The sequence below is a fragment of the Talpa occidentalis genome, unplaced genomic scaffold (genome assembly GCF_014898055.3).
Source record: "Talpa occidentalis isolate TD23 unplaced genomic scaffold, MPIMG_talOcc4v2.1 talOcc4.13, whole genome shotgun sequence".
NCBI lineage: Eukaryota > Metazoa > Chordata > Mammalia > Eulipotyphla > Talpidae > Talpa > Talpa occidentalis.
Window position 1 is genome coordinate 67,148,755 of NW_023601322.1, and position 20,980 is coordinate 67,169,734.

Below are 20,980 nucleotides of genomic sequence, written 5' to 3' on the forward strand. Positions count from 1 at the left end.
TATTCGTTTCTCTGTGAGTCTAATTGGATATTTTATATGGACTTATCTTGCATTCACTTTTCCTACATCCCTTCATGCCCACTATGTCATTATCATATACATGCTTTTTAATTTCAGAAATTATCTTTTTCAGTTTGAGAATATCCATTTGTAAAGTTCAATTATCTGATGAAATTCCCTATTTTTAAAGTTTAGTTTCTCTACTCCTTATTTTAAGCTTATTAGTCATACTTATTTTAACATCATTGTCAGTTGATTCTAATTATCTGTTTCATCTATTGGTCATTTGTATTGTCTGTTTGTTCTATAGGTCTTATTCATAGCTAGTTGTGTGTGTGTGTGTGCCTAATAATTTTTTACTGAATGCTGAATATGTAAAACTCGGTCCATGATTCAACTGATACTATCCTTCCTCTTTTGTAGCCTGAGAGTCAGGCCTAATCAAATTGCCTTAATTCAAACAGGTTCTGTTCTTAGTCAAGGTTCTTTGCAGCCCTGATAGGCACTTTTTCCTCCAGAATTTTCAATTAAAACTTACTGTATAGGGCCTCCCGGTGGCGCAGCGGTTGAGCGCTGGGTTGCAAAGCTGCCCGCAGCCTCTGCAGCACCGGTTTGATCCCTGGCCACCAGGGTGAGGGTCCCACATGGTGCGCAGACCTCTCCTGCCACCTGCTGCTTCCCTCAGCAGTGTACTTCATCAGTCTGCCTGTTCTGCTCTCCCCTCTGGCTCTGGTGAATTCTCTCACCCTCCCTCACTTCTCTGACTGTACCCAGTGCTTGTATAAATAAATAAATAAATCTATAAAAAAAAAACAACTTACTGTATGTTCCATAGTCCCTTCCCACAGTGGGTCCCAAACACTAATCTATGTGCAGCCAGACTATTAAAACTTCACTATGTTTTCCAGAAATTTTCCACTTATGTTTTTAGTCTCCTTCCCTGAATGCCCCAGGGAGGCACTGATGAGTATCCTGAGAACTGACCCTAAGCCTGAATACTCTGATCTGTCAATGTCTTCTGAAGTTACTGTTCCTGGCAGGAGTATTTTGTCTGTTCTCCATCTTAGCAAATTTCCTCAGAGAAAACTGACTGTAGGAGTCAGTCAGTCAGTCCTTTTTAGGCATCTTAGTTCCTTCAGATCTTATTATACCATCTGCTATCTGTTGGTTCAAATAGATAAATATTAACCATTTTTTATAGTTAGATAATCTATGTAACCTAGAAGCAAAATTCATCAAATATGTGTGTAACTTTTAACCTCAGACTTTATAAAATCTCCATTTTGTAACTTTTGGTAGTAAAAGGAGGGGTTCTTAAAGTGATGTGGGTTACACTGCCTTCAGTAGAATTTCTGTCCCCCAGAAAGCATGTGTTAAACAAAAAAAAAAAAAAAAAAAAAAAAAAAAAGCATGTGTTAAACACATTATATTCTGTTCCTAAAAATGCCCAAAAAGAAACTATAAAATATGCATATATAATACAAGCATTTGGGAAATATATGATAGAACTGCATCTTTATTTTTAAGATTTGGTCTCTGTTCTCTATTTTTGGTTTGTAACAATAGAATTGAACTATTTTTCATGAAGGATACATTTTGTGAAAGTTGTTTGAATCATGTTTACTAATAATTTCTAATTTCATTGCATTTCAAGATGTTGGTCTATTTTACACAAAAGTCTGGTGCTGACTAACTGGTAAGGAACACTGCATGCTTTATGTCTACATATAGCAATTCATAAAGTAATGCACAAAGGGATTCCTCAGTTTACACACACGTATTAACAAAAATGGGTTGTGGGTAATTATTCAACTGGTCTCATTTGGATAGTTATACAAATTAGACTTTCCTTGCATAAACAAAAAAATATAGTTGAATTTTCATAATGCTCAAATAAATTTGTGAAAAATTTAGTCAAATATCTTGCCCCTACACAGAAAAGCAAAGTAATGAATAATAAATGGAGAAGTCATTAAAGTTAACTACTATATTTATGTCTTGTATATTTGTTTTTTTTTTAAAAGATTTATTTTTATTTATTTATACAAGCACTGGGTAGAGTCAGAAGCGCAGGAGGGTGAGAGAATTCACCAGAGCCAGAGGGGAGAGCAGAGCAGGCAGACTGACGAAATACACTGCTGAGGGGAGCAGTGGGCGGCAGGAGAGGTCTGCGCGCCATGTGGGACCCTCGCCCGGCAGCCGGGGATCGAACCGATGTTGTAGAGGCTGCATGCAGCTTCGCAACCCAGCGCTCAACCGCTGCACCACCCGGGAGGCCCATTGTATATTTGTTTTTAATTCTGCTCCCTTTATTTTGGCTGAAGAATGAGTCTTCATTTTTCTAATGTTATCACTTTCTCATTTAAATTTTTGGATTGGATGAAGGCCAAAACTTTGTTTCCAAAATAACTTAAACAGTCACTAATGTTGCTTTTTAAAATTTCATTGTATTCATAGGGGAGAAAGTACTTCAGGGAGGCCAATATTTAAATTTCAGTAGAATGACACTTAAAATATAAAAATATTTAGATTATAAAGCAAGATTTTCAATTGCTCACTTGTGCTAAAAGTTCAACTAAGTGGACTGATAACATATCCATATAAATTTAGTTTGAACTCTCAAAATCAATGTAATTGACTTATTGAACACAGCATAAAACAATAATAGTTTAGATAAGTTCATTTCTTATCTTATTTAGTTTCTATTCTTACTGTTCTAAAAGATAAAATAATGCTTATTTCTTATAAATGAAACCAGTATAGTTGAAAAATTAAGTTTACACAGAATACCTGAAAGCTACATCAAAGAACAAAACAAAAGATAACTTTGACATCAAAACTAAGTTATTTATTGATAATGGCTGTCCATGTTTACAAAATAATTTTGAGTGAAAACTTGATATGAAAATCAAACTTGATAGGATAACCAAAATTCATAAGATTTTCTCTGATTGCCTTTGAAAGATGAGGGAGGCTACAGGAAGAGCAAGAGAAATATGTACATTAAACTACACTTGAACTTATATTTCTAGGGAAGAAGGAAGGACAAGGGAGTATATGATACTCTCCAGAGTCTTTAAACCTTCATAAAGGTTTAAAGTTATGAGATTTTTAAAAGGATTATTACCAAACAACGACCTGGTTTTATTAAATATGAAATTAAATAAAGACTTTTTTCATTATTATTTATAAATGAGAATAATGTAAAATTTTAATTTTATTATTAATGAAGTACTTACTCTATTCTGGGTATATAATAGCCAAGTAAATAATACAATCTCTAGCATAAATGACACTCACCATGGGAGATCACAATATTGTATCAATATGTACATAAGCATGTTTATGTATAATTTGGGAGAAACAAATACGTTCAGGGGCAAAGCCTGGACGGGAAGTCAACAAGAAATCCTAGATGGCTATAAGAATCACTCTGGCCTTGCAGAGATGAAGCTATCTGGTAAAGACAAGCACCACAATATACAGCAATGCAGATTACATAAAAGCTTTAAAATACTTCTAAAGATACAATAACTAATCAAGAAGTTGGTTTTAAAATTCCTTCTTATACTACTTGGGTAAATTGTAGTTATGGAATGGTTACTAACCAAGAAAAAGTCAAATAAGAAGAAAATACTCAATATCCTGTACAACTAAAAAAATGCTAAGTGTAATACATATTAAAAAGGAAGAAAGTGTGATTAGAGACATGTATGGGTTTACAGTAGACATACATTCACAACAGTACAATTTCTTAAAAGAAAGACAATGCAAAGGAGTTTACCAAAATTAAGAAGGTCACTTGGCAAAAATACAGAATTTAAGTGAATACAAAACTATTCCTGCAATTGGGGTTTTCCTTATTTTCACTCTCAGTATCCAAAAGGTTGGGGAATATTGGCTTCAGGAATTTGAACTCACCAGTCCTGGGTTCCCCCGTCAGGCACACCTCATACTGGTAGCTGTGGGACAGCGTCCCGGCGCCGCCCACGTCCACCAGGCGGCCCGGGAAGGGGCCGTCGGGCCCCAGCGAGCCCGCGCGCGCGCCGGCCCCGCGCCTCCCGCACAGGCGCGCGGCCGCGAAGGCGAGCGCGCACAGGAGGAAGAGCGACGACACGGCGGCCAGCGCCACCACCAGGGACGCGGTGAGGCGGTCGGCCTGCGCGGCGGGCGGCGGCGCGTCGGGCGGCGGCAGGTAGGGCTGCGAGAAGCCGTCGACCAGCAGCACGTGCAGCGTGACGCTGGCCGACAGCGGCGGCTCGCCGTTGTCCTTGACCAGCACGACCAGCCGGTGCTTGGGCGCGTCGCGCTCGCCCAGCGGCCTGGCGGTGCGCACCTCGCCGTTGTGCGCCCACACGCCGAACAGCCCGGGCTCCGTGGCCCTGAGCAGCTGGAACGACAGCCAGGCGTTCTGGCCCGCGTCGCCGTCCACCGCCACCACCTTGGTGACCAGGTAGCCCGCGTCGGCCGCGCGCGGCACCAGCTCGGGGCAGGGCGCCGAGGCGTTGGGCGGCGGGTAGAGCACGGAGGGCGCGTTGTCGTTGGCGTCCTGCACCACGACGCGCACCCGCGCCTGGCCGCTGAGCGCGGGCGAGCCGCGGTCCGTGGCGCCCACCAGGAAGTCGAAGGCGCGCAGCGCCTCGTAGTCGAGCGAGCGCAGCGCGAACAGCTGGCCGGTGTCGGCGTTGACGGCCACGAGCGCGGCGGGCGGCGGGTGCGCGCGGCCGGCGGGCAGCAGCGAGTAGGTGAGCTGCGCGTTGGAGCCCGCGTCGGCGTCGGTGGCGCGCACGCTGCCGATGTGCAGCGCGGGGCTGTTGTTCTCGCGCACCAGCAGCGTGTAGGCGCTCTGGCTGAAGGCGGGGGCGTTGTCGTTCACGTCGGACACCAGCACGGTGATGTGGTGCTGGGTCCTCAGCCTGGGGGTCCCCAAGTCCGTGACCCTGATCGTGATGTTGTACTCGGCCTGCCTTTCTCTGTCCAGCGGTCTCTCTGTTTCCAGGGTGTAGAAATTCTTGAAAGTTGGTTTTAGAATGAATGGCAGGTTATCTGGAATGGAGCAGGTCATCTTTCCATTGTCTCCAGAGTCCCTGTCTCTAATTCGGAAGATGGCGACTACCGTCTCAGGAGCATTTTCTGGGATGGAGTCAGTGAGTGAAGATATGATCAGTTCAGGGGTGTTGTCATTTACATCCACCACCTCTATGACTACAGTGCCTTTTCCAGAAAGGCCTCCTCCATCTGTAGCCTCAATTTGCACATGGTAAGTTTTAATTTGTTCAAAATCCAATTTCTTTGTCAGTGTGATTTCTCCTGTAACTTCATTTATGGAGAAAGTTTGTTTAATTTCATCTGATGCTTGAAACAAACCATAAGAAACACTTCCGAAGTTTCCGGTATCTATATCCCTAGCTAAGACAGTAAGTATTGGAGAGCCTAGGGGGCTGTTTTCCAAGACCTGCACCTCATATGGGGTGTGCAAAAATTCAGGGGAATTGTCATTGACATCCATGACCTGAATTTGCACAGTGATGGTGCCAGACCTGGGTGGAGACCCGCCATCCACAGCCATGAGAGTTAAACTAAACTCAGCCTGCTCCTCTCTATCCAGCTCTTTGTCCTGCACCAAGGCTGGATATTTCTTGCCCTCGCTCTGATTTTGAGTGAGAACATGAAAATGAGAATTGGGACTGATAGTATATTTTTGAAGACCATTGCTGCCCACATCCAGATCCTGAGCTAACGTCAGTGGAAACAGAGTCCCAGGAGGGCTGTTTTCTGGTATTTTCAAGAGCATTTCCTTTGTCGGAAATACTGGGAGTGGTCATTTATGTCCTGGATTGATAATTCTCCTTCAAAAAATTGCACGGGTGTTTCCAGGAACACTTGGAAATGCATTATACAAGGTTCAGTGGGACCACATAGCTCTTCCCGGTCTAGTTTCTCCCTCAGAAGCAAATCTCCAGTCTGACGATCCAGCTGCAAGCCAAGCTTGTCATTGTCAGACACCACCCTGGCTGACCTGGCAGCCAGCTCCCCAACTCCCAAGCCCAGCTCCTTGGTTAAATGGGCTACAAAGGAGCCGCTCTCTGTTTCTTCCAGCACAGAATAGCAAATAGGCTCTGGGTCAGCTTGAGACAAGAACACCACCATAAAAAGGAAGATCACTTGCCTGTTTGGTTGAATTTTCTCAGGTGCCTCCATGTTGGAGCCGAGGTGCTTACATCCAGTCCCTTCAGCAACCACAACAAAGGCTAGAGATATTTCTGGTTTTCTATCCGTTCAAAGTTGCTTTTAATCATAAATTCGCTTAGTATATCGCTGCACAAAGTCGTTGGTAACCCAGTACAGCTGGCAACAGCTTCTTCCGTGTATTTTTAATTCCGTATTGTGACGAAGGAATACGTGAGCTTTTTAGGGCTTTTATTCCCAATCTTAACCCGCAGCGCCACCCTGCGTCCTGCTTGAGAAGCTAATATTCTCAAGTCAAATCGTACCTCGCAAATTGTCAAAATGTGAGCCACTTGAAAGTGTATGGAACTTTCACAAACTTTGTTATGCAATAAAACTGTTATTCATAAGGTTATTCCATTACATTGTAAAAGCTAGAATAATTATGAGCACAAAGAAAATATCTTGGTCTCCCTATATCCTAGTCAATGGAACTTTAAAGGACTATATTTCTCCCTTGCATAATCTAACCAGGAGAGAGAAACACATACAATTTCAATTCCTAATAATCATATATATTTATTTCCAAATGTGTGAGGAATTTATGATGATGCAAAGGTTTTTTAAGGTGTTCTGTACCACTGTCTCAGGAAGACTGTTTTTCAAATTAAAAGGTTCTATTTTCCTATGTTGGGGGTGAAAATAATAATATAGTTGAATGAAGAGGCATATTGCTGTGCTATGGGTCCTTTACAAATACTAGCTTATATTACATTTAGAAGGAAGTCACATGGTATTATCGAATCAGATTAATAGACCTGGAGAAAAAACAAAATAGGTTTTGCAGATAAGGAAAGGGACTGTCAGAGGGTGATAGGACTTGATTATTCTGCTTGACTAATTAACAGGATAATATCAAGACAAAATCAAGTGAGTAAAATCATACAGTTTTGCTAAGATAAAGGTTTTAAGCTTAAGCTTGTTTAGCTAGATACATATTTATATTTTGTGATGAGCTTGCTTCTTATATTTGTCTTTGTATCCCAGACATTATATTCTTTGACCAACTGTTAAGGGGAAAACAAGAAAACCTGACTTAAAGCATTTAAGTCTGTGTACAGAGGGTATCTCCGGCCTTGTCTACTCATATTGGTAAAAAAGAGAGGCTTGTTTATAAAATGGATTCCTGCGTAATAAGCAGTTATTGTGATTGCCCTGCTACAATAAGTCAATTGAGACAGTTAACTAACCAGTTTATTATTAGTTACAATTAGTATATTGAGTGGAATACTACTAATCCTGTCACATATGGGCATTCCTGTCCTTAAATATCTCATAATTTAACCTAATTACTTAATTAACTTAATAAACTATGATCCATAATTCATATTGAATGAATTATTTTAAGAACATATCGATAATCTTAGATTCAGATAGTGATAGGAAGTATTAGGAAAAATTGTGTTTGAAACAAGCCTGGTTTCAAACTAGTACTAGTCATACAATAAATAACAATTTGATAAGTAATCCTCCCTGATGATTATTTCTACCTACATAAGATAATTATCAGATCATACATTAGTTGTACAAATAGCTGAAGCTGAATATAGAATTCAGAAAAGTGAGGGTATAACGCATGTTAAGCACTGTTCAATTAAGATAGTTTTATTCCAGTTCTATGAATTCCTATAAAAGTTGTAGCAATGGCAATAATATTAATGTACTTTATAACTTGTTTCATATTTAAGGCAAATCAGATGAGGTACAATATATATCATCAATGTTAAATGAAATAAAAATAATAAAAAACATACTAAAATGAAAGCATATTATTTTGGATGCAAGTAGAAAGCAAATATCTTGGACAAAATGAAGAGCAAATTGGTCATACTATAGCTACCAACTTTTATTTTGTTTCAAGGTAGAGATCAAAATAGAATGAAAACTATATTTTGTCTACTTATCCTGTATTTTGACATAGAAATAATATTGTGAACCACTCATTTTCAGTTTCTTTTGTCAACCTTAAGCTAATGAGATATAATATTAACATATACATGCTTCTACATGCCATTTTACATATATTAACTCATCCCCCAAACAATTCTAATGAGGTAGGCACTCTTAGTAGTGCATTTTATGAGGCAAACCTGCCCATTGTCACACATCACAGCAGAGCTTACTACTCAAACTGTTAAAGTATTATGCCAGAATCCATTCTCTTATCTATGTAACTGGAATTGGGAAAGTAAATGATTTTTTAAATAATTTATTTTTTTTGAGATTTATTTATTTATGCATACAAGAGCTGGGGTACAGGCCAGAGGTGTGGGGGGTGAGAGGATTCACCAGAGACAGAGTGGGGAACAGCTCAAGCAGATTGACCGAAGTACACTGCTGAGGGGAGCAGCGGGCGAGTCAGGAGAGGTCTGCTGTGCCATGTGGGTTTCTCCCTGGCCAGCTGGGGCTCAAACTGGTGCTGCAGAGGCTTCGGATTGTTTCATAGTGTGGTGCTTAACCCCTTGTGTCACCAGAGAGGCCCAGATTTTTTATAATAATTTAGATCCAACTTTCAGCCTTGACTTGGGTACATAAGCATTATAGGTAAAATGTATTGAAGTTTTCAATTAATACAAGAAACTTAAAAGTGGTTTGTCTCCTATTAGAAATAGCTACCAGCAAAGAGAGGTGCTACAAAACTTAGCAATTGAAAGGAAATTGTGTTTTGTTGGTTCAGTAAAATTAATTAGGTAATTAGATAAAAATGTAAGAATGACATACATAATTAAGTTTCTAAAGCTTTAAATATTGGAGAAAGAAATCTATGTCTAGATCTTTATTTTTTTTTAAGATTTATTTATTTATTTATTTATACAAGCACTGGGTACAGTCAGAAGCGTGAGAGGGTAAGAGAATTCACCAGAGCCAGAGCGGGGAACAGAACAGGCAGAAGGACCGAAGTACACTGCTGAGGGGAGCAGCGGGCAGCAGGAGAGGTCTGCGCCCCATGGGGACACTCGCCAGCAGCCAGGGATCTAACCGGTGCTGCAGAGGCTGCGGGCAGCTTCGCAGCTCAGTGCTCAACCACTGCATCACCAGGGGAGGCCCATGTCTAGATCTTTAGAGATGTTATTAGGGTATAAAGTTAAAATCAAATAGGTGAACTAAAAGGGTAGTTTAACATTATATCATAAAATACTCCCCCAATGCCAAGTTTATTGTAAAAAAAAGCCTGTTATATCTGCATGGAAGTGGAGTTATTGATATATAGAATGATCACCTGATAAACCATTCCATGGCAGTAAGAAAAGATGCATTATATGTCTCCTCCCATCCCACTGTGAATGTGCCTCATCTCCTGTGATATTGCAAGCTAAACAGGGTCGGGGTTGGTGAGTACTTGTAAGGGAGAAAATATGCCTTATTCTTCAGGAGTCATACAATAATTTGAAAAATTGGTTGCTAGACCTAAAGCATGATATTTGAATATTCAAAGAGAGCTAGAATAGCTAAGAGGAGTATTCTGGAAATTAAATAGCAGTTTCCTCCCAGATAAAATATGGGCAAGAACTTTAAATATCATTGAAAGAAAGATAAACATTATTTTAAAGAAATTTGAATAGAAGTAATCTTAAAGTTCGAAATCTAAGTACATACTTTAAAGTTTTGAACTCTGTCTCATTTTTTTTAAGTGAGAAAATGTTTTGAAAACTTATGATGGCCAGAGAGCTGTTTGGGCATAAATTGAAGGTGATAAGTAGAGGGTGAATTAACATTAATTGTTAATGAGATAAATTGATAAGAGATAAATTGGTAAAGTAGGTATTAGATTTTAATGAACATTTTTAGTTCCTTAAATGTTCAAATGACATATTATTTCAAAATATTAACCTATTAGCAATAGCTAAATAATATCGGTGGTTTGTAGATTTTATTTAAATTCTTATAAAAGAGTTACTTTTGTATTTTTTCCATAGAGAGAGATAAGTTTTAGCACATCAAATGGCCGTTTGAATGAAAAAAATTGTAAAGCAAGCAATGGTGAAAGCACACTAAAATTTAGTATCAGCTAACCTTCCAAATGAAACCTATATTTCACACTCATTGAAATGCAAATTTACAAGGAGTCATTTTCTGGAAAGTTCTATCTGTATGAGATAATTCCTTTAAGGAGAAATTTTATTTTTTCCTAATTAGCTTTGCTAATTGGGAACTATTACGTTTGTCATAAATGTTGATGTTTTGGTTGTATTCCACTTTTCTTTTTTACTTTTGGCTAGTTTATTCTTTCACAAATGACATTGGTCTCTCCTACAGGAGGCCGAATGCTGATGTGGATGGACAGTACTTATCCCAGAAGGACTATATATCATCCTGATTCATGTCAGGTTGAAATCTAAAGAAGGAACCAAAACAGGAAATAGAGAAAACATTTCCCTGACATCACTATATAAATGTCAAGAATATTTTGCAAAAAAAGTGGGATTTAATGGGACATTATTTTTACCATACAGCATTTAGAGATCATATATACATGCATATTCATGAAATTTTCAAAAAATGCCCATCAGGTTGAGAAAATTTACATCTCACAATTTACAAACCAAATTGCCTTTTTCCAGAAGCCTTGCAAAACTGTTTTTTGCCAAATGGAAAACCATAATCGGTTGTTTAAAATGCTTAGATTTGATTTTTCCCCCCCTCAATCCTCACAATACATTTTAGACCAAGGAGTACTCTGGAAAGTAAGTGGCAGTTTTATAATTCCTCCCTGGTAAGGTAGAGGCAAGATAGCCCAGCTATCTTGTATTTTTGTCCATTTTTGGGCAATGTAAGAATAGACAATAACTGAAATGTTTATTTTTTTTAATTTATACAAGAGCTGAGGTACAGGCCAGATGTGTGGGAGGGTGAGAGGATTCACCAGAGACAGAGCGGGGAACAGAACAGGCAGAAGGACGGAAATACACTGCTGAGGGGAGCAGCGGGTGAGACAGGAGAGGTCTGCTGGGCCATGTGGGTTGCTCCACGGCAGGCCGGGATGGAACTAGTGCTGCGGAGGCTGCGGACAGCTTCACAGAGCTGCATTCAACCGCCTGCGCCACCACAGAGGCCCTGAAATGTTGTTTTTTTTTTAGACTTATTATTTATGTGCACAAGAACTGGGGTCAGAGGTGGGGAGGAAAGGGGTGGAGCGGATTCACCAGACACAGAGTGGGGAGCAAAACAGGTGAATCTACTGAAATACACTGCTGAGGGGAGCAGCTGGTGAAACAGGAGAGGACTGCTGAGCCAAGTAGGTCAACTCCAGGGCTGGGGATCAAACTTTTGCCATAGTGGCTGGCCAGAGGTTGAAAATTCTGAGACTTTAACCCCTGTACCACCAGGGAGACCCAATATTGAAATAATTTTGAATGTCATTCTGAATTAGGTGTATTACTTTCATTTGAGCAGTATACCCTTAAAAACATGGTACATCTTAAATCATACACATTCTTATCTATCCACCAACTTTACTAACCCCACACAAAGCTACATTAGGAGTGTTATTTTAAAAAAGTACCTGACTACTTTCAACAAAGTTATAAGACTGGTGGTTTGATACTCTATATTGAATTGGATATAGATTTTAATAAGCATTCCCTTAAATATACTTAATTGAAACCATCATTAAAAGATAAATTTATCTAGTGTAAATTCAATCGATCCTTTAATATTTATCATTGATTGACTTCAAACCTACCCCTGAAACGGGTTTGCTTCATGAACACTCTCCTCACCCTGAGCAAGGAAGTTGGGGAGAATGGGTTTGAGGAACTTGAACTCGTTGGTCCCTGAGCCCCCCGTCAGGCACACCTCATACTGGTAGCTGTGGGACAGCGTCCCGGCGCCGCCCACGTCCACCAGGCGGCCCGGGAAGGGGCCGTCGGGCCCCAGCGAGCCCGCGCGCGCGCCGGCCCCGCGCCTCCCGCACAGGCGCGCGGCCGCGAAGGCGAGCGCGCACAGGAGGAAGAGCGACGACACGGCGGCCAGCGCCACCACCAGGGACGCGGTGAGGCGGTCGGCCTGCGCGGCGGGCGGCGGCGCGTCGGGCGGCGGCAGGTAGGGCTGCGAGAAGCCGTCGACCAGCAGCACGTGCAGCGTGACGCTGGCCGACAGCGGCGGCTCGCCGTTGTCCTTGACCAGCACGACCAGCCGGTGCTTGGGCGCGTCGCGCTCGCCCAGCGGCCTGGCGGTGCGCACCTCGCCGTTGTGCGCCCACACGCCGAACAGCCCGGGCTCCGTGGCCCTGAGCAGCTGGAACGACAGCCAGGCGTTCTGGCCCGCGTCGCCGTCCACCGCCACCACCTTGGTGACCAGGTAGCCCGCGTCGGCCGCGCGCGGCACCAGCTCGGGGCAGGGCGCCGAGGCGTTGGGCGGCGGGTAGAGCACGGAGGGCGCGTTGTCGTTGGCGTCCTGCACCACGACGCGCACCCGCGCCTGGCCGCTGAGCGCGGGCGAGCCGCGGTCCGTGGCGCCCACCAGGAAGTCGAAGGCGCGCAGCGCCTCGTAGTCGAGCGAGCGCAGCGCGAACAGCTGGCCGGTGTCGGCGTTGACGGCCACGAGCGCGGCGGGCGGCGGGTGCGCGCGGCCGGCGGGCAGCAGCGAGTAGGTGAGCTGCGCGTTGGAGCCCGCGTCGGCGTCGGTGGCGCGCACGCTGCCGATGTGCAGCGCGGGGCTGTTGTTCTCGCGCACCAGCAGCGTGTAGGCGCTCTGGCTGAAGGCGGGGGCGTTGTCGTTCACGTCGGACACCAGCACGGTGATGTGGTGCTGGGTCCTCAGCCTGGGGGTCCCCAAGTCCGTGACCGTGATCGTGATGTTGTACTCGGCCTGCCTTTCTCTGTCCAGCGCTCCTTCTGACATTAGGGTGTAAAAATTCTCTATAGATGGTTTCAGGACAAAGGGCAGACCATTCTCTATGGAACACATCAACTTCCCATTATCTCCAGAGTCTGGATCGGAAACACTGAAAATGGCCACCACAGTCTCTGGTGAGTTCTCGGGGATAGGACTGGTAATTGACGACACAGTCAGTTCTGGTGGGTTATCATTCACATCAACCACTTGAACTACCACAGTTGATTTTCCTGAAAGCCCTCCGCCGTCCGTGGCTTCTATATTGAATTCATAAGTGTTAACCACCTCAAAATCCAAATACTTAACCAGTTGAATATCACCAGTCATTGCATTTAGTCGAAAAGTGTTGTGAATTTCTTCAGAAGCATGGAAAAATGCATATGATATTGTCCCAAATTTTCCTGTATCTAAATCCGAAGCTGATACAGTGACAATAACAGAGTTAACCGGCCTGTCCTCTGGAATCTGAACTTCATAGAGTGACTGTGTGAATTCTGGTGCATTGTCATTTATATCCAAGACCAGAATGTGGATCTGGGTGGTCCCAGACCGGCCTGGGGAGCCTCCATCCAGGGCGGTGAGCGTTAAACTGAGCTCAGGTTGATCCTCACGGTCCAGTGCTTTGTCCAGCACTAGTTCTGGGTACTTCCTTCCATCCCTACCACTACGCGTGAGAACGTGGAAATGAGAAATAGGAGTGATGGTATAATTTTGGAGACCATTTCTTCCCACATCCAAGTCCTCAGCATTTCCCAAAGGAATTACTGTTCCTAGTGGAGTATTTTCTAGGATTTTCAGCTGCATTTCATTTTCAAAGAATACTGGAGAATGGTCATTTATGTCTGTGACATGGAGCTCATTTGTAATAAACTGCAAAGGGTTTTGCAATAGTATCTGAAAGTGCAGTGTACATGGTTCTGTGGGGCCGCAGAGCTCCTCCCGATCCAGTTTCTCCAGCAGGAGCAAATCACCCGTCTGATGATTAAGCTGAAAATACTGTCTGTTCCCTTTAGACACAACCTGGGCCCCCCTTGTGGCCAATTCCCCTACACTCAACCCCAGATCCTCTGCTATGTTGGCTATTAAAACGCCCCTCTCCTTTTCCTCAGGCACAGAGTAGCGTCTTGACTCCGACCCAAGCAGAGACCCACCCAGAAAAACAAAGAGAAACAGGACTTGCCTTTGTCTAAGAAAGCGCTCCCCTGCGGCCTCCATTGCTCTTTATGCCAGGTTGGTCCAAGAATATCGTTAAGCTCAGTCTCTGATAGCCCCGGGAAACGCAGTCTTCTGTCTCCCAAACTTTGAAGAAGGTCTAGCGACTATTCCTCTCCAGAGGCTGAGATTTGCTTCCTTAAAAATCAGCTCACGCTCACAACCCCTAGTTTACCACACGGGATCAGTGCATTACGTTAGTTTGCACACTGCCTGTGGCTTAATTCTCTTTCTTAGTCAACAGCGCCACCATGCGTTCGCTAGCAGTTTCAAACTTTAGAGAAGGTGTTTGGTTTTTTTGTTGTTTTGATTTTAAATTTGCTTATTCCCCTTACCACACTCAGTCGACGCTACTGGCGCAACTTCTTCGGTATGTAAGTTAAACAGAGAAATGAAATGAATTCTTATCCTTTTGGGACTGACTGTCCCCAATAGATACTTATATACATGGTTTGTGGGATTTGGGCACCTGCTAAGGCTATTCCCACATATCTAGAACTATTACATAAAAGATTTTGCTCTAAAGGATAACATGAATCACTGTCCTATTTTTGTTTTTGTTTATTTTCCAGATTTTTTGTTAAATGTGCACGAGTTGTTTTGACTGTCATAAAAATGCTATGAGAAGACTCCAAGCAAGGTGACAAAAAATTATAAGAGATAATATCCTTATTATTAAGGATATTAATAATATCCTTAATAATATCCTTATTATTAAGGTAGATCCAGAGGATCATAGGTGCCTAATTCCTTCCATATCTTTACACTCATGCAAAGAACACAGATTTCTCCCCTTTTGTGTCATAGCAATTTTATAATTACTCATATAATCATATTGATGATAATATTTAGTTTGTGGAAGTTAGGAATATAGTGGTAACAAGCCAGACCAGGTTAATAGTCTTATACAGTCTTCCATATAATGGTGTGACAGACTTTAGACAGATGTTCAAAGCGTGTGAAAAGTGCTGTATTAGAGATGTACTGAGTGCAGTGAAAATATGCAATAGGGGGGTCTAACTAAATGGAAACAGTGAGAAAGTTTTCCATATTTGTGCCACTTCACTGAAAATGAAGGATGAGAAGTTTCTGGGTTGACTGTAGAATGTAGATTCTGTATATAAGATAATGATATGTAAAGGCCCCAAGACAGGAAAGCAAAGCTATTCTAGATAATGAAGGAAGGACAGTGTATCCAAAACTTAGTGTCTTGAAAATAAGTAGGAAGAAAGGGCTGGAGAGGTAAACTGGAGCCAAATAAGGGCAGTTGGATCTTATTCTGAGAATGAAAGGAAGTCACTGCAAGGTTTTAAGCAGAGAAACGAAACAACACAAATACCACATTTTCAATAGAGCATCACAATTATCAGTAATGTAACATGAAACCTCCTCTATTAAGCTTACTTTTCACATTAGTGATTTCAAAAACAACAATTATACTTCTATATCTTTGTATTATTTGACTGTAACTGCAAACTATTGAATAACTTATAATTTGGGGGGGGGAGAAATTATGTGATTTATCCAAAAATCCTACAGGTAATAAATTGATTGGAGACTTCTGATATGAAGACAGTGCGCTATAACACTGCTAATCTCAAAGTGAGATCTTTCAATATCACATTATAATATTAATGGTACAGTTCATTGAATAGCATAGAACACTGTAAAATTTTAAAATAGCTGAAGAACACTAAGAATTAACTATTTTAATGCATGGATTAGAACATGAACTGTAAGAAGAAATTTGGATCAACTAGGGAATTATGGAAGGAAATTTGAAATAGAAAAATGAAGGTAATTTTCTTTTTTAAAAAAGATTTATTTATTTATGCATACAAGAGCTGGGGTACAGGCCAGAGATGCAAAGGGGGTTGAGAGGATTCACCAGAGACAGAGTGGGGAATAGAACAGGCAGACTGACTGAGATACGTTGCTGAGGGGAGCAGCTGGCAAGCCAGGAGAGGTCTGCTGTGCCTTGTGGGTTGCTCCCTGGCTGGCAGAGGCTTGGGATTGTGTGGTGCTTAGCCCCTTGAGCCACCAGGGAGGCCCATATGTATTTCTTAAGCTAATGGGCAGGAGAGGAGACTCAAACAGGAAGAGAAAGGAAATATGTTGAAGGAAAGAGATAGTAGGACTGATAACTGAGTGTTTGATTAACAGTGTTCAGTTTAATAACCAAAAATTATATATATAATTAATTGTATATAATAGAATTTTTGATTAAAAAATTGTCCAATATTTTATAGATCAATATAAAATTTACCCTGTGAGTAGTTTAGTGTATTTAAATATCAATATATCACAGGTGAAATAAAGACTCTTCTTTCCTTCAAACAATCATTCAGAACCTACAAACTTCCTGTCATTGTGCTAATTATGCTATAATTTGGGAGCTTCTGGGAAACATAATTCAAGCATCTAGAAGGAAAAAGCACTGAAAACTCTAAGAAACAGAAAGAGCAAAATACAAGTAAAATCAATGCAAAACAAAACCAAAAAAGAACAAGTAGACCTAGATAAGTATTTTTGCTACAGGCTTATTTCCAATGAATCATAAATACTTCATAAATTTTTGAAGAATTTAAAGCCAAGCTGCATTGAAGTTTCTAAAATTTGGTCAAGGACAAAGACATTATATTCCCTCAAGTCTTTTAGATTTTAATAAAGAGCTCAAAGTTAATAGGTGACTTTTCATAAATAAAACAGGTAGTTTTTAAAGGGAAGGGATAGAAACAGGCAAATATTTTGTAAATTTTTAAATAGAAAGCATGAAAAATTAGTATGTCTTTGAAAATGACTGGACATGTGCTAGTTATTTAACTACACTGTAATATTGATTTATTGAGCACCTTTAAGGTGTATGGTTTGTGGAATCCAACAGTCAAGGTTCTCACAATCACTATCACAATTTCCATGCAAATACACTTAAAGTATGTATTTAGAACAATGTGTGTACATGCTTTGCTATTCATGACTATACCTGTTAGTGATTTTATCCAATGTGAGTTCACAGAACAAAAATTACACTAGCCTAAGAGCATATAGAAACTATTCAGAGTGTGGACAGCTAGGGTGGAGAATAATCCTGAATTAGGAAACATTTAGAAATATGACCTGCAAAATTATCTAGGAAGTGGAAAAGGTGGTTTTCAGAAAAGGCGTTCTACTTTAAAAGAAAAGACTTCCTAAAAACAAAATACTTTTACAATTTAAATTGAATTAAGTTACAGCAAAAACCAGTAAGAATACAAAAAAATTACTGTCATATCACAAAGCAACACTTTAGAAACACCAATAACATGTAATGGATTGGAATAAGAGACTTTTCTAATAAAAATACCCCCAATGAGCAAAGCAGTAGAAAAGAAATTTCCACCAATTAACTGAGACAGGACTCCATTAGGCCCTTATTAATACTCAACTGACTTCAGACCTACCCCTGAAACAGGTTTGCTTCATGAACACTCTCCTCACCCTGAGCAAGGAAGTTGGGGAGAATGGGTTTGAGGAACTTGAACTCGTTGGTCCCTGAGCCCCCCGTCAGGCACACCTCATACTGGTAGCTGTGGGACAGCGTCCCGGCGCCGCCCACGTCCACCAGGCGGCCCGGGAAGGGGCCGTCGGGCCCCAGCGAGCCCGCGCGCGCGCCGGCCCCGCGCCTCCCGCACAGGCGCGCGGCCGCGAAGGCGAGCGCGCACAGGAGGAAGAGCGACGACACGGCGGCCAGCGCCACCACCAGGGACGCGGTGAGGCGGTCGGCCTGCGCGGCGGGCGGCGGCGCGTCGGGCGGCGGCAGGTAGGGCTGCGAGAAGCCGTCGACCAGCAGCACGTGCAGCGTGACGCTGGCCGACAGCGGCGGCTCGCCGTTGTCCTTGACCAGCACGACCAGCCGGTGCTTGGGCGCGTCGCGCTCGCCCAGCGGCCTGGCGGTGCGCACCTCGCCGTTGTGCGCCCACACGCCGAACAGCCCGGGCTCCGTGGCCCTGAGCAGCTGGAACGACAGCCAGGCGTTCTGGCCCGCGTCGCCGTCCACCGCCACCACCTTGGTGACCAGGTAGCCCGCGTCGGCCGCGCGCGGCACCAGCTCGGGGCAGGGCGCCGAGGCGTTGGGCGGCGGGTAGAGCACGGAGGGCGCGTTGTCGTTGGCGTCCTGCACCACGACGCGCACCCGCGCCTGGCCGCTGAGCGCGGGCGAGCCGCGGTCCGTGGCGCCCACCAGGAAGTCGAAGGCGCGCAGCGCCTCGTAGTCGAGCGAGCGCAGCGCGAACAGCTGGCCGGTGTCGGCGTTGACGGCCACGAGCGCGGCGGGCGGCGGGTGCGCGCGGCCGGCGGGCAGCAGCGAGTAGGTGAGCTGCGCGTTGGAGCCCGCGTCGGCGTCGGTGGCGCGCACGCTGCCGATGTGCAGCGCGGGGCTGTTGTTCTCGCGCACCAGCAGCGTGTAGGCGCTCTGGCTGAAGGCGGGGGCGTTGTCGTTCACGTCGGACACCAGCACGGTGATGTGGTGCTGGGTCCTCAGCCTGGGGGTCCCCAAGTCCGTGACCGTGATCGTGATGTTGTACTCCGATGTTAGCTCTCGGTCCAGCGCTGTATTTGTCACTAGGGTGTAAAAATTCTCTACAGAGGGTTTAAGGACGAAAGGAAGATCATCTTGGATGGAACAGACCATCCTTCCTTTGTCCCCGGAGTCAGGATCTGAAACACTGAATACAGCAATTATGGTCTCTTGCAAGTTTTCTGAGATCTCATTGTTAAGTGTTGACACGGTCAATTCCGGGGGGTTGTCATTCAAATCCAACACTTGCACAAAGACTGCACAACTTCCAGAAAGGCCCCCCGCCATCTGTTGCCTGAATATTGAATGTGTAAGTCTGGATGGATTCAAAATCCAGGTTCTTTGTTAGAAGGAGTTCTCCCGATTTTGCATTTATTCGAAAAGTTTTGCGAATGTCTTCAGAGGCTTGGGAAAAGGCATAAGATATTTCCCCATTGACACCGATGTCTAAATCCCTGGCAGAGACAATGGCAACCTGGGATCCAATGGGACTGTTTTCTAGGACCTGCACTTCGTAGAGTAGCTTTGCAAACTGTGGGGCATTATCATTGCTGTCCAAGACTTCAATGCGGACCAGGGCGGCACCAGACCTAGGTGGAGTCCCGCCATCCAGCGCCGTGAGGGTTAACCTGATCTCTGACTGTTCCTCCCGATCTAGTGGTTTGTCCAGCACCAACTGTGGTATTATGCCGTCAGGACTGTCTTGTAATTTAAGATGAAAGTGGGAATTGGGGCTGATTATGTAACTTTGGAGAGTGTTACTTCCTACATCCAAGTCCTGGGCACGTTCTATTAAGAAAGTAGTTCCGGGAGTGATACTTTCTGAAATTTTCAAAATTATTTCTTGATCTAGGAAAACCGGGGGATGGTCATTTATGTCCCTAATCTGTAGCTCAGCCTGAAAAAACTGCAAGGGATTTTCCAGTAACACCTGGAAAGGTAGTATGCAGGGCTCCGTAGGGCCGCACAGCTCCTCTCGGTCCAGTTTCTCATTTAATAACAAATCTCCGGTGTGCCTATCAAGCTGTAAATGCATTTTTTTCCCTTTGTTAATGACCCGGGCCCCCCGCGCAGCTAGCTCCTCTACCTCTAACCCTAGGTCTTTTAACAAATTGGCCACAAAGGAGCCACTCTCCATTTCCTCGGCCACTGAGTAGTGTCTAGGCTCCGAACCAGCCTGAGCTACGCCCAGCAAAACAAAGAATATCAAGACTTGCCTTTGTTTCAGAAAGAGTTCCTTTCCTTCTCCGGTCTCCATCGCGCCTGGTCTCCCAGCAAACCTGGCCCAGCTCGGGCTCGCTTTTCGCTGACTGCGTCCCCCCGGTATCTCAAAGATTGTGGGTGAAGTGGAGCTGCCTAGGGCCCTGACACCCGGAGCGACCATCTTAGGAAGCCTCCCTTCCAGCTCCCTGCGTTAAGAAAGCTTCTGGCTGGAGGAGCGCGGGCTGATGGTATTTTCTTCCTTCGAATTCTAAGGCTGCAGCGCCACCCCGCGTCCTTTCTCAGCGTACATTTCCTCCCAAACATTAAGAAAATCCCAATCCTTTTAGGCAGCTGGCAATCTAAATGGAATATTTTCAAGTAGTGCCTGTCAATGTATGGAAGTCTCATCTACGTTTCGAAAGACCTTTTCATTGCATCCATGATGACATACAAATCATAGACAAATTTCCATTCCAGTTTCCTCACAAAATCAAATGTCTTTTTTTAAACTGGAAAAAATCAGCACAGAAACTGTGGGGAGCATCTTCAGTCCTAGGATGAGCAGAAAGAAGGCTTTGGCTAGAAGGTTCTCAGTTTTATTCAGATGTTGGGCACGTAGGCAGTTTGGTGGTGGTTAGGTTACCATCTTTAAACTCAAGTCCAATGGAAAAGTATAGAGATCCAGGGAAAACACAGCATTCAAATGAGAACACTCCCATGGACGCTGAAATAGTCTCTTTACTCATATTTCTCTCTTGCATTGCTCCCACCTCACATTTTCCTGAAATCTGATGCATTTGAGCAACATGAAAACCTCCAAAAGTAGTACATTCTTTTGAATGTAGTGCTATTTTTATTTAAATTTCTTTTTTAAGTTTTATTTCTATCCTCTTTAATTTAATTTTTAAGATGTATTTATTTATGCATACAAGAACTGGGGTACAG

The 20,980-nt window shown here is 43.3% G+C and overlaps 3 protein-coding genes across 3 annotated transcripts; all 3 read right to left on the minus strand.

The window, feature by feature from the left end:
• Positions 1-2,838: 2,838 nt before the first annotated feature.
• On the minus strand, positions 2,839-6,640 carry LOC119243371 (protocadherin beta-4). The gene is given in 2 exon segments (XM_037509126.2): positions 2,839-5,817; positions 5,820-6,640. Coding segments are annotated over 2 exon segments (2,379 nt in total). The 5' UTR covers positions 6,202-6,640; the 3' UTR covers positions 2,839-3,820.
• A 111-nt stretch (positions 6,641-6,751) lies between these two features.
• PCDHB3 (protocadherin beta 3) lies at positions 6,752-14,513 on the minus strand. The gene is made up of 2 exons (XM_037509131.2): positions 11,912-14,513; positions 6,752-6,986 (listed from the first exon to the last, which is right to left on the minus strand). The coding sequence occupies exons 1-2, from the start codon at positions 14,278-14,280 to the stop codon at positions 6,965-6,967; spliced, it is 2,391 nt and encodes a 796-aa protein (XP_037365028.2). The 5' UTR covers positions 14,281-14,513; the 3' UTR covers positions 6,752-6,964.
• A 2,414-nt stretch (positions 14,514-16,927) lies between these two features.
• LOC119243373 (protocadherin beta-2-like) lies at positions 16,928-20,238 on the minus strand. The gene is given in 2 exon segments (XM_037509128.2): positions 16,928-19,114; positions 19,116-20,238. Coding segments are annotated over 2 exon segments (2,502 nt in total). The 5' UTR covers positions 20,217-20,238; the 3' UTR covers positions 16,928-17,713.
• Between the last annotated feature and the right edge of the window lie 742 nt (positions 20,239-20,980).

What these genes read in the sequence shown, in the direction of transcription:
- PCDHB3 (XM_037509131.2), bottom strand. Translation starts at nt 14,280, where the DNA reads ATGGAGGCCGCAGGGGAGCGCTTTCTTAGACAAAGGCAAGTCCTGTTT. An exon ending in GAAGCAAACCCGTTTCAGGG is followed by an intron (nt 6,987 to 11,911) that starts GTAGGTTTGAAG and finishes TTTTTTCTCCAG; the next exon opens with GTCTATTAATCTGATTCGAT.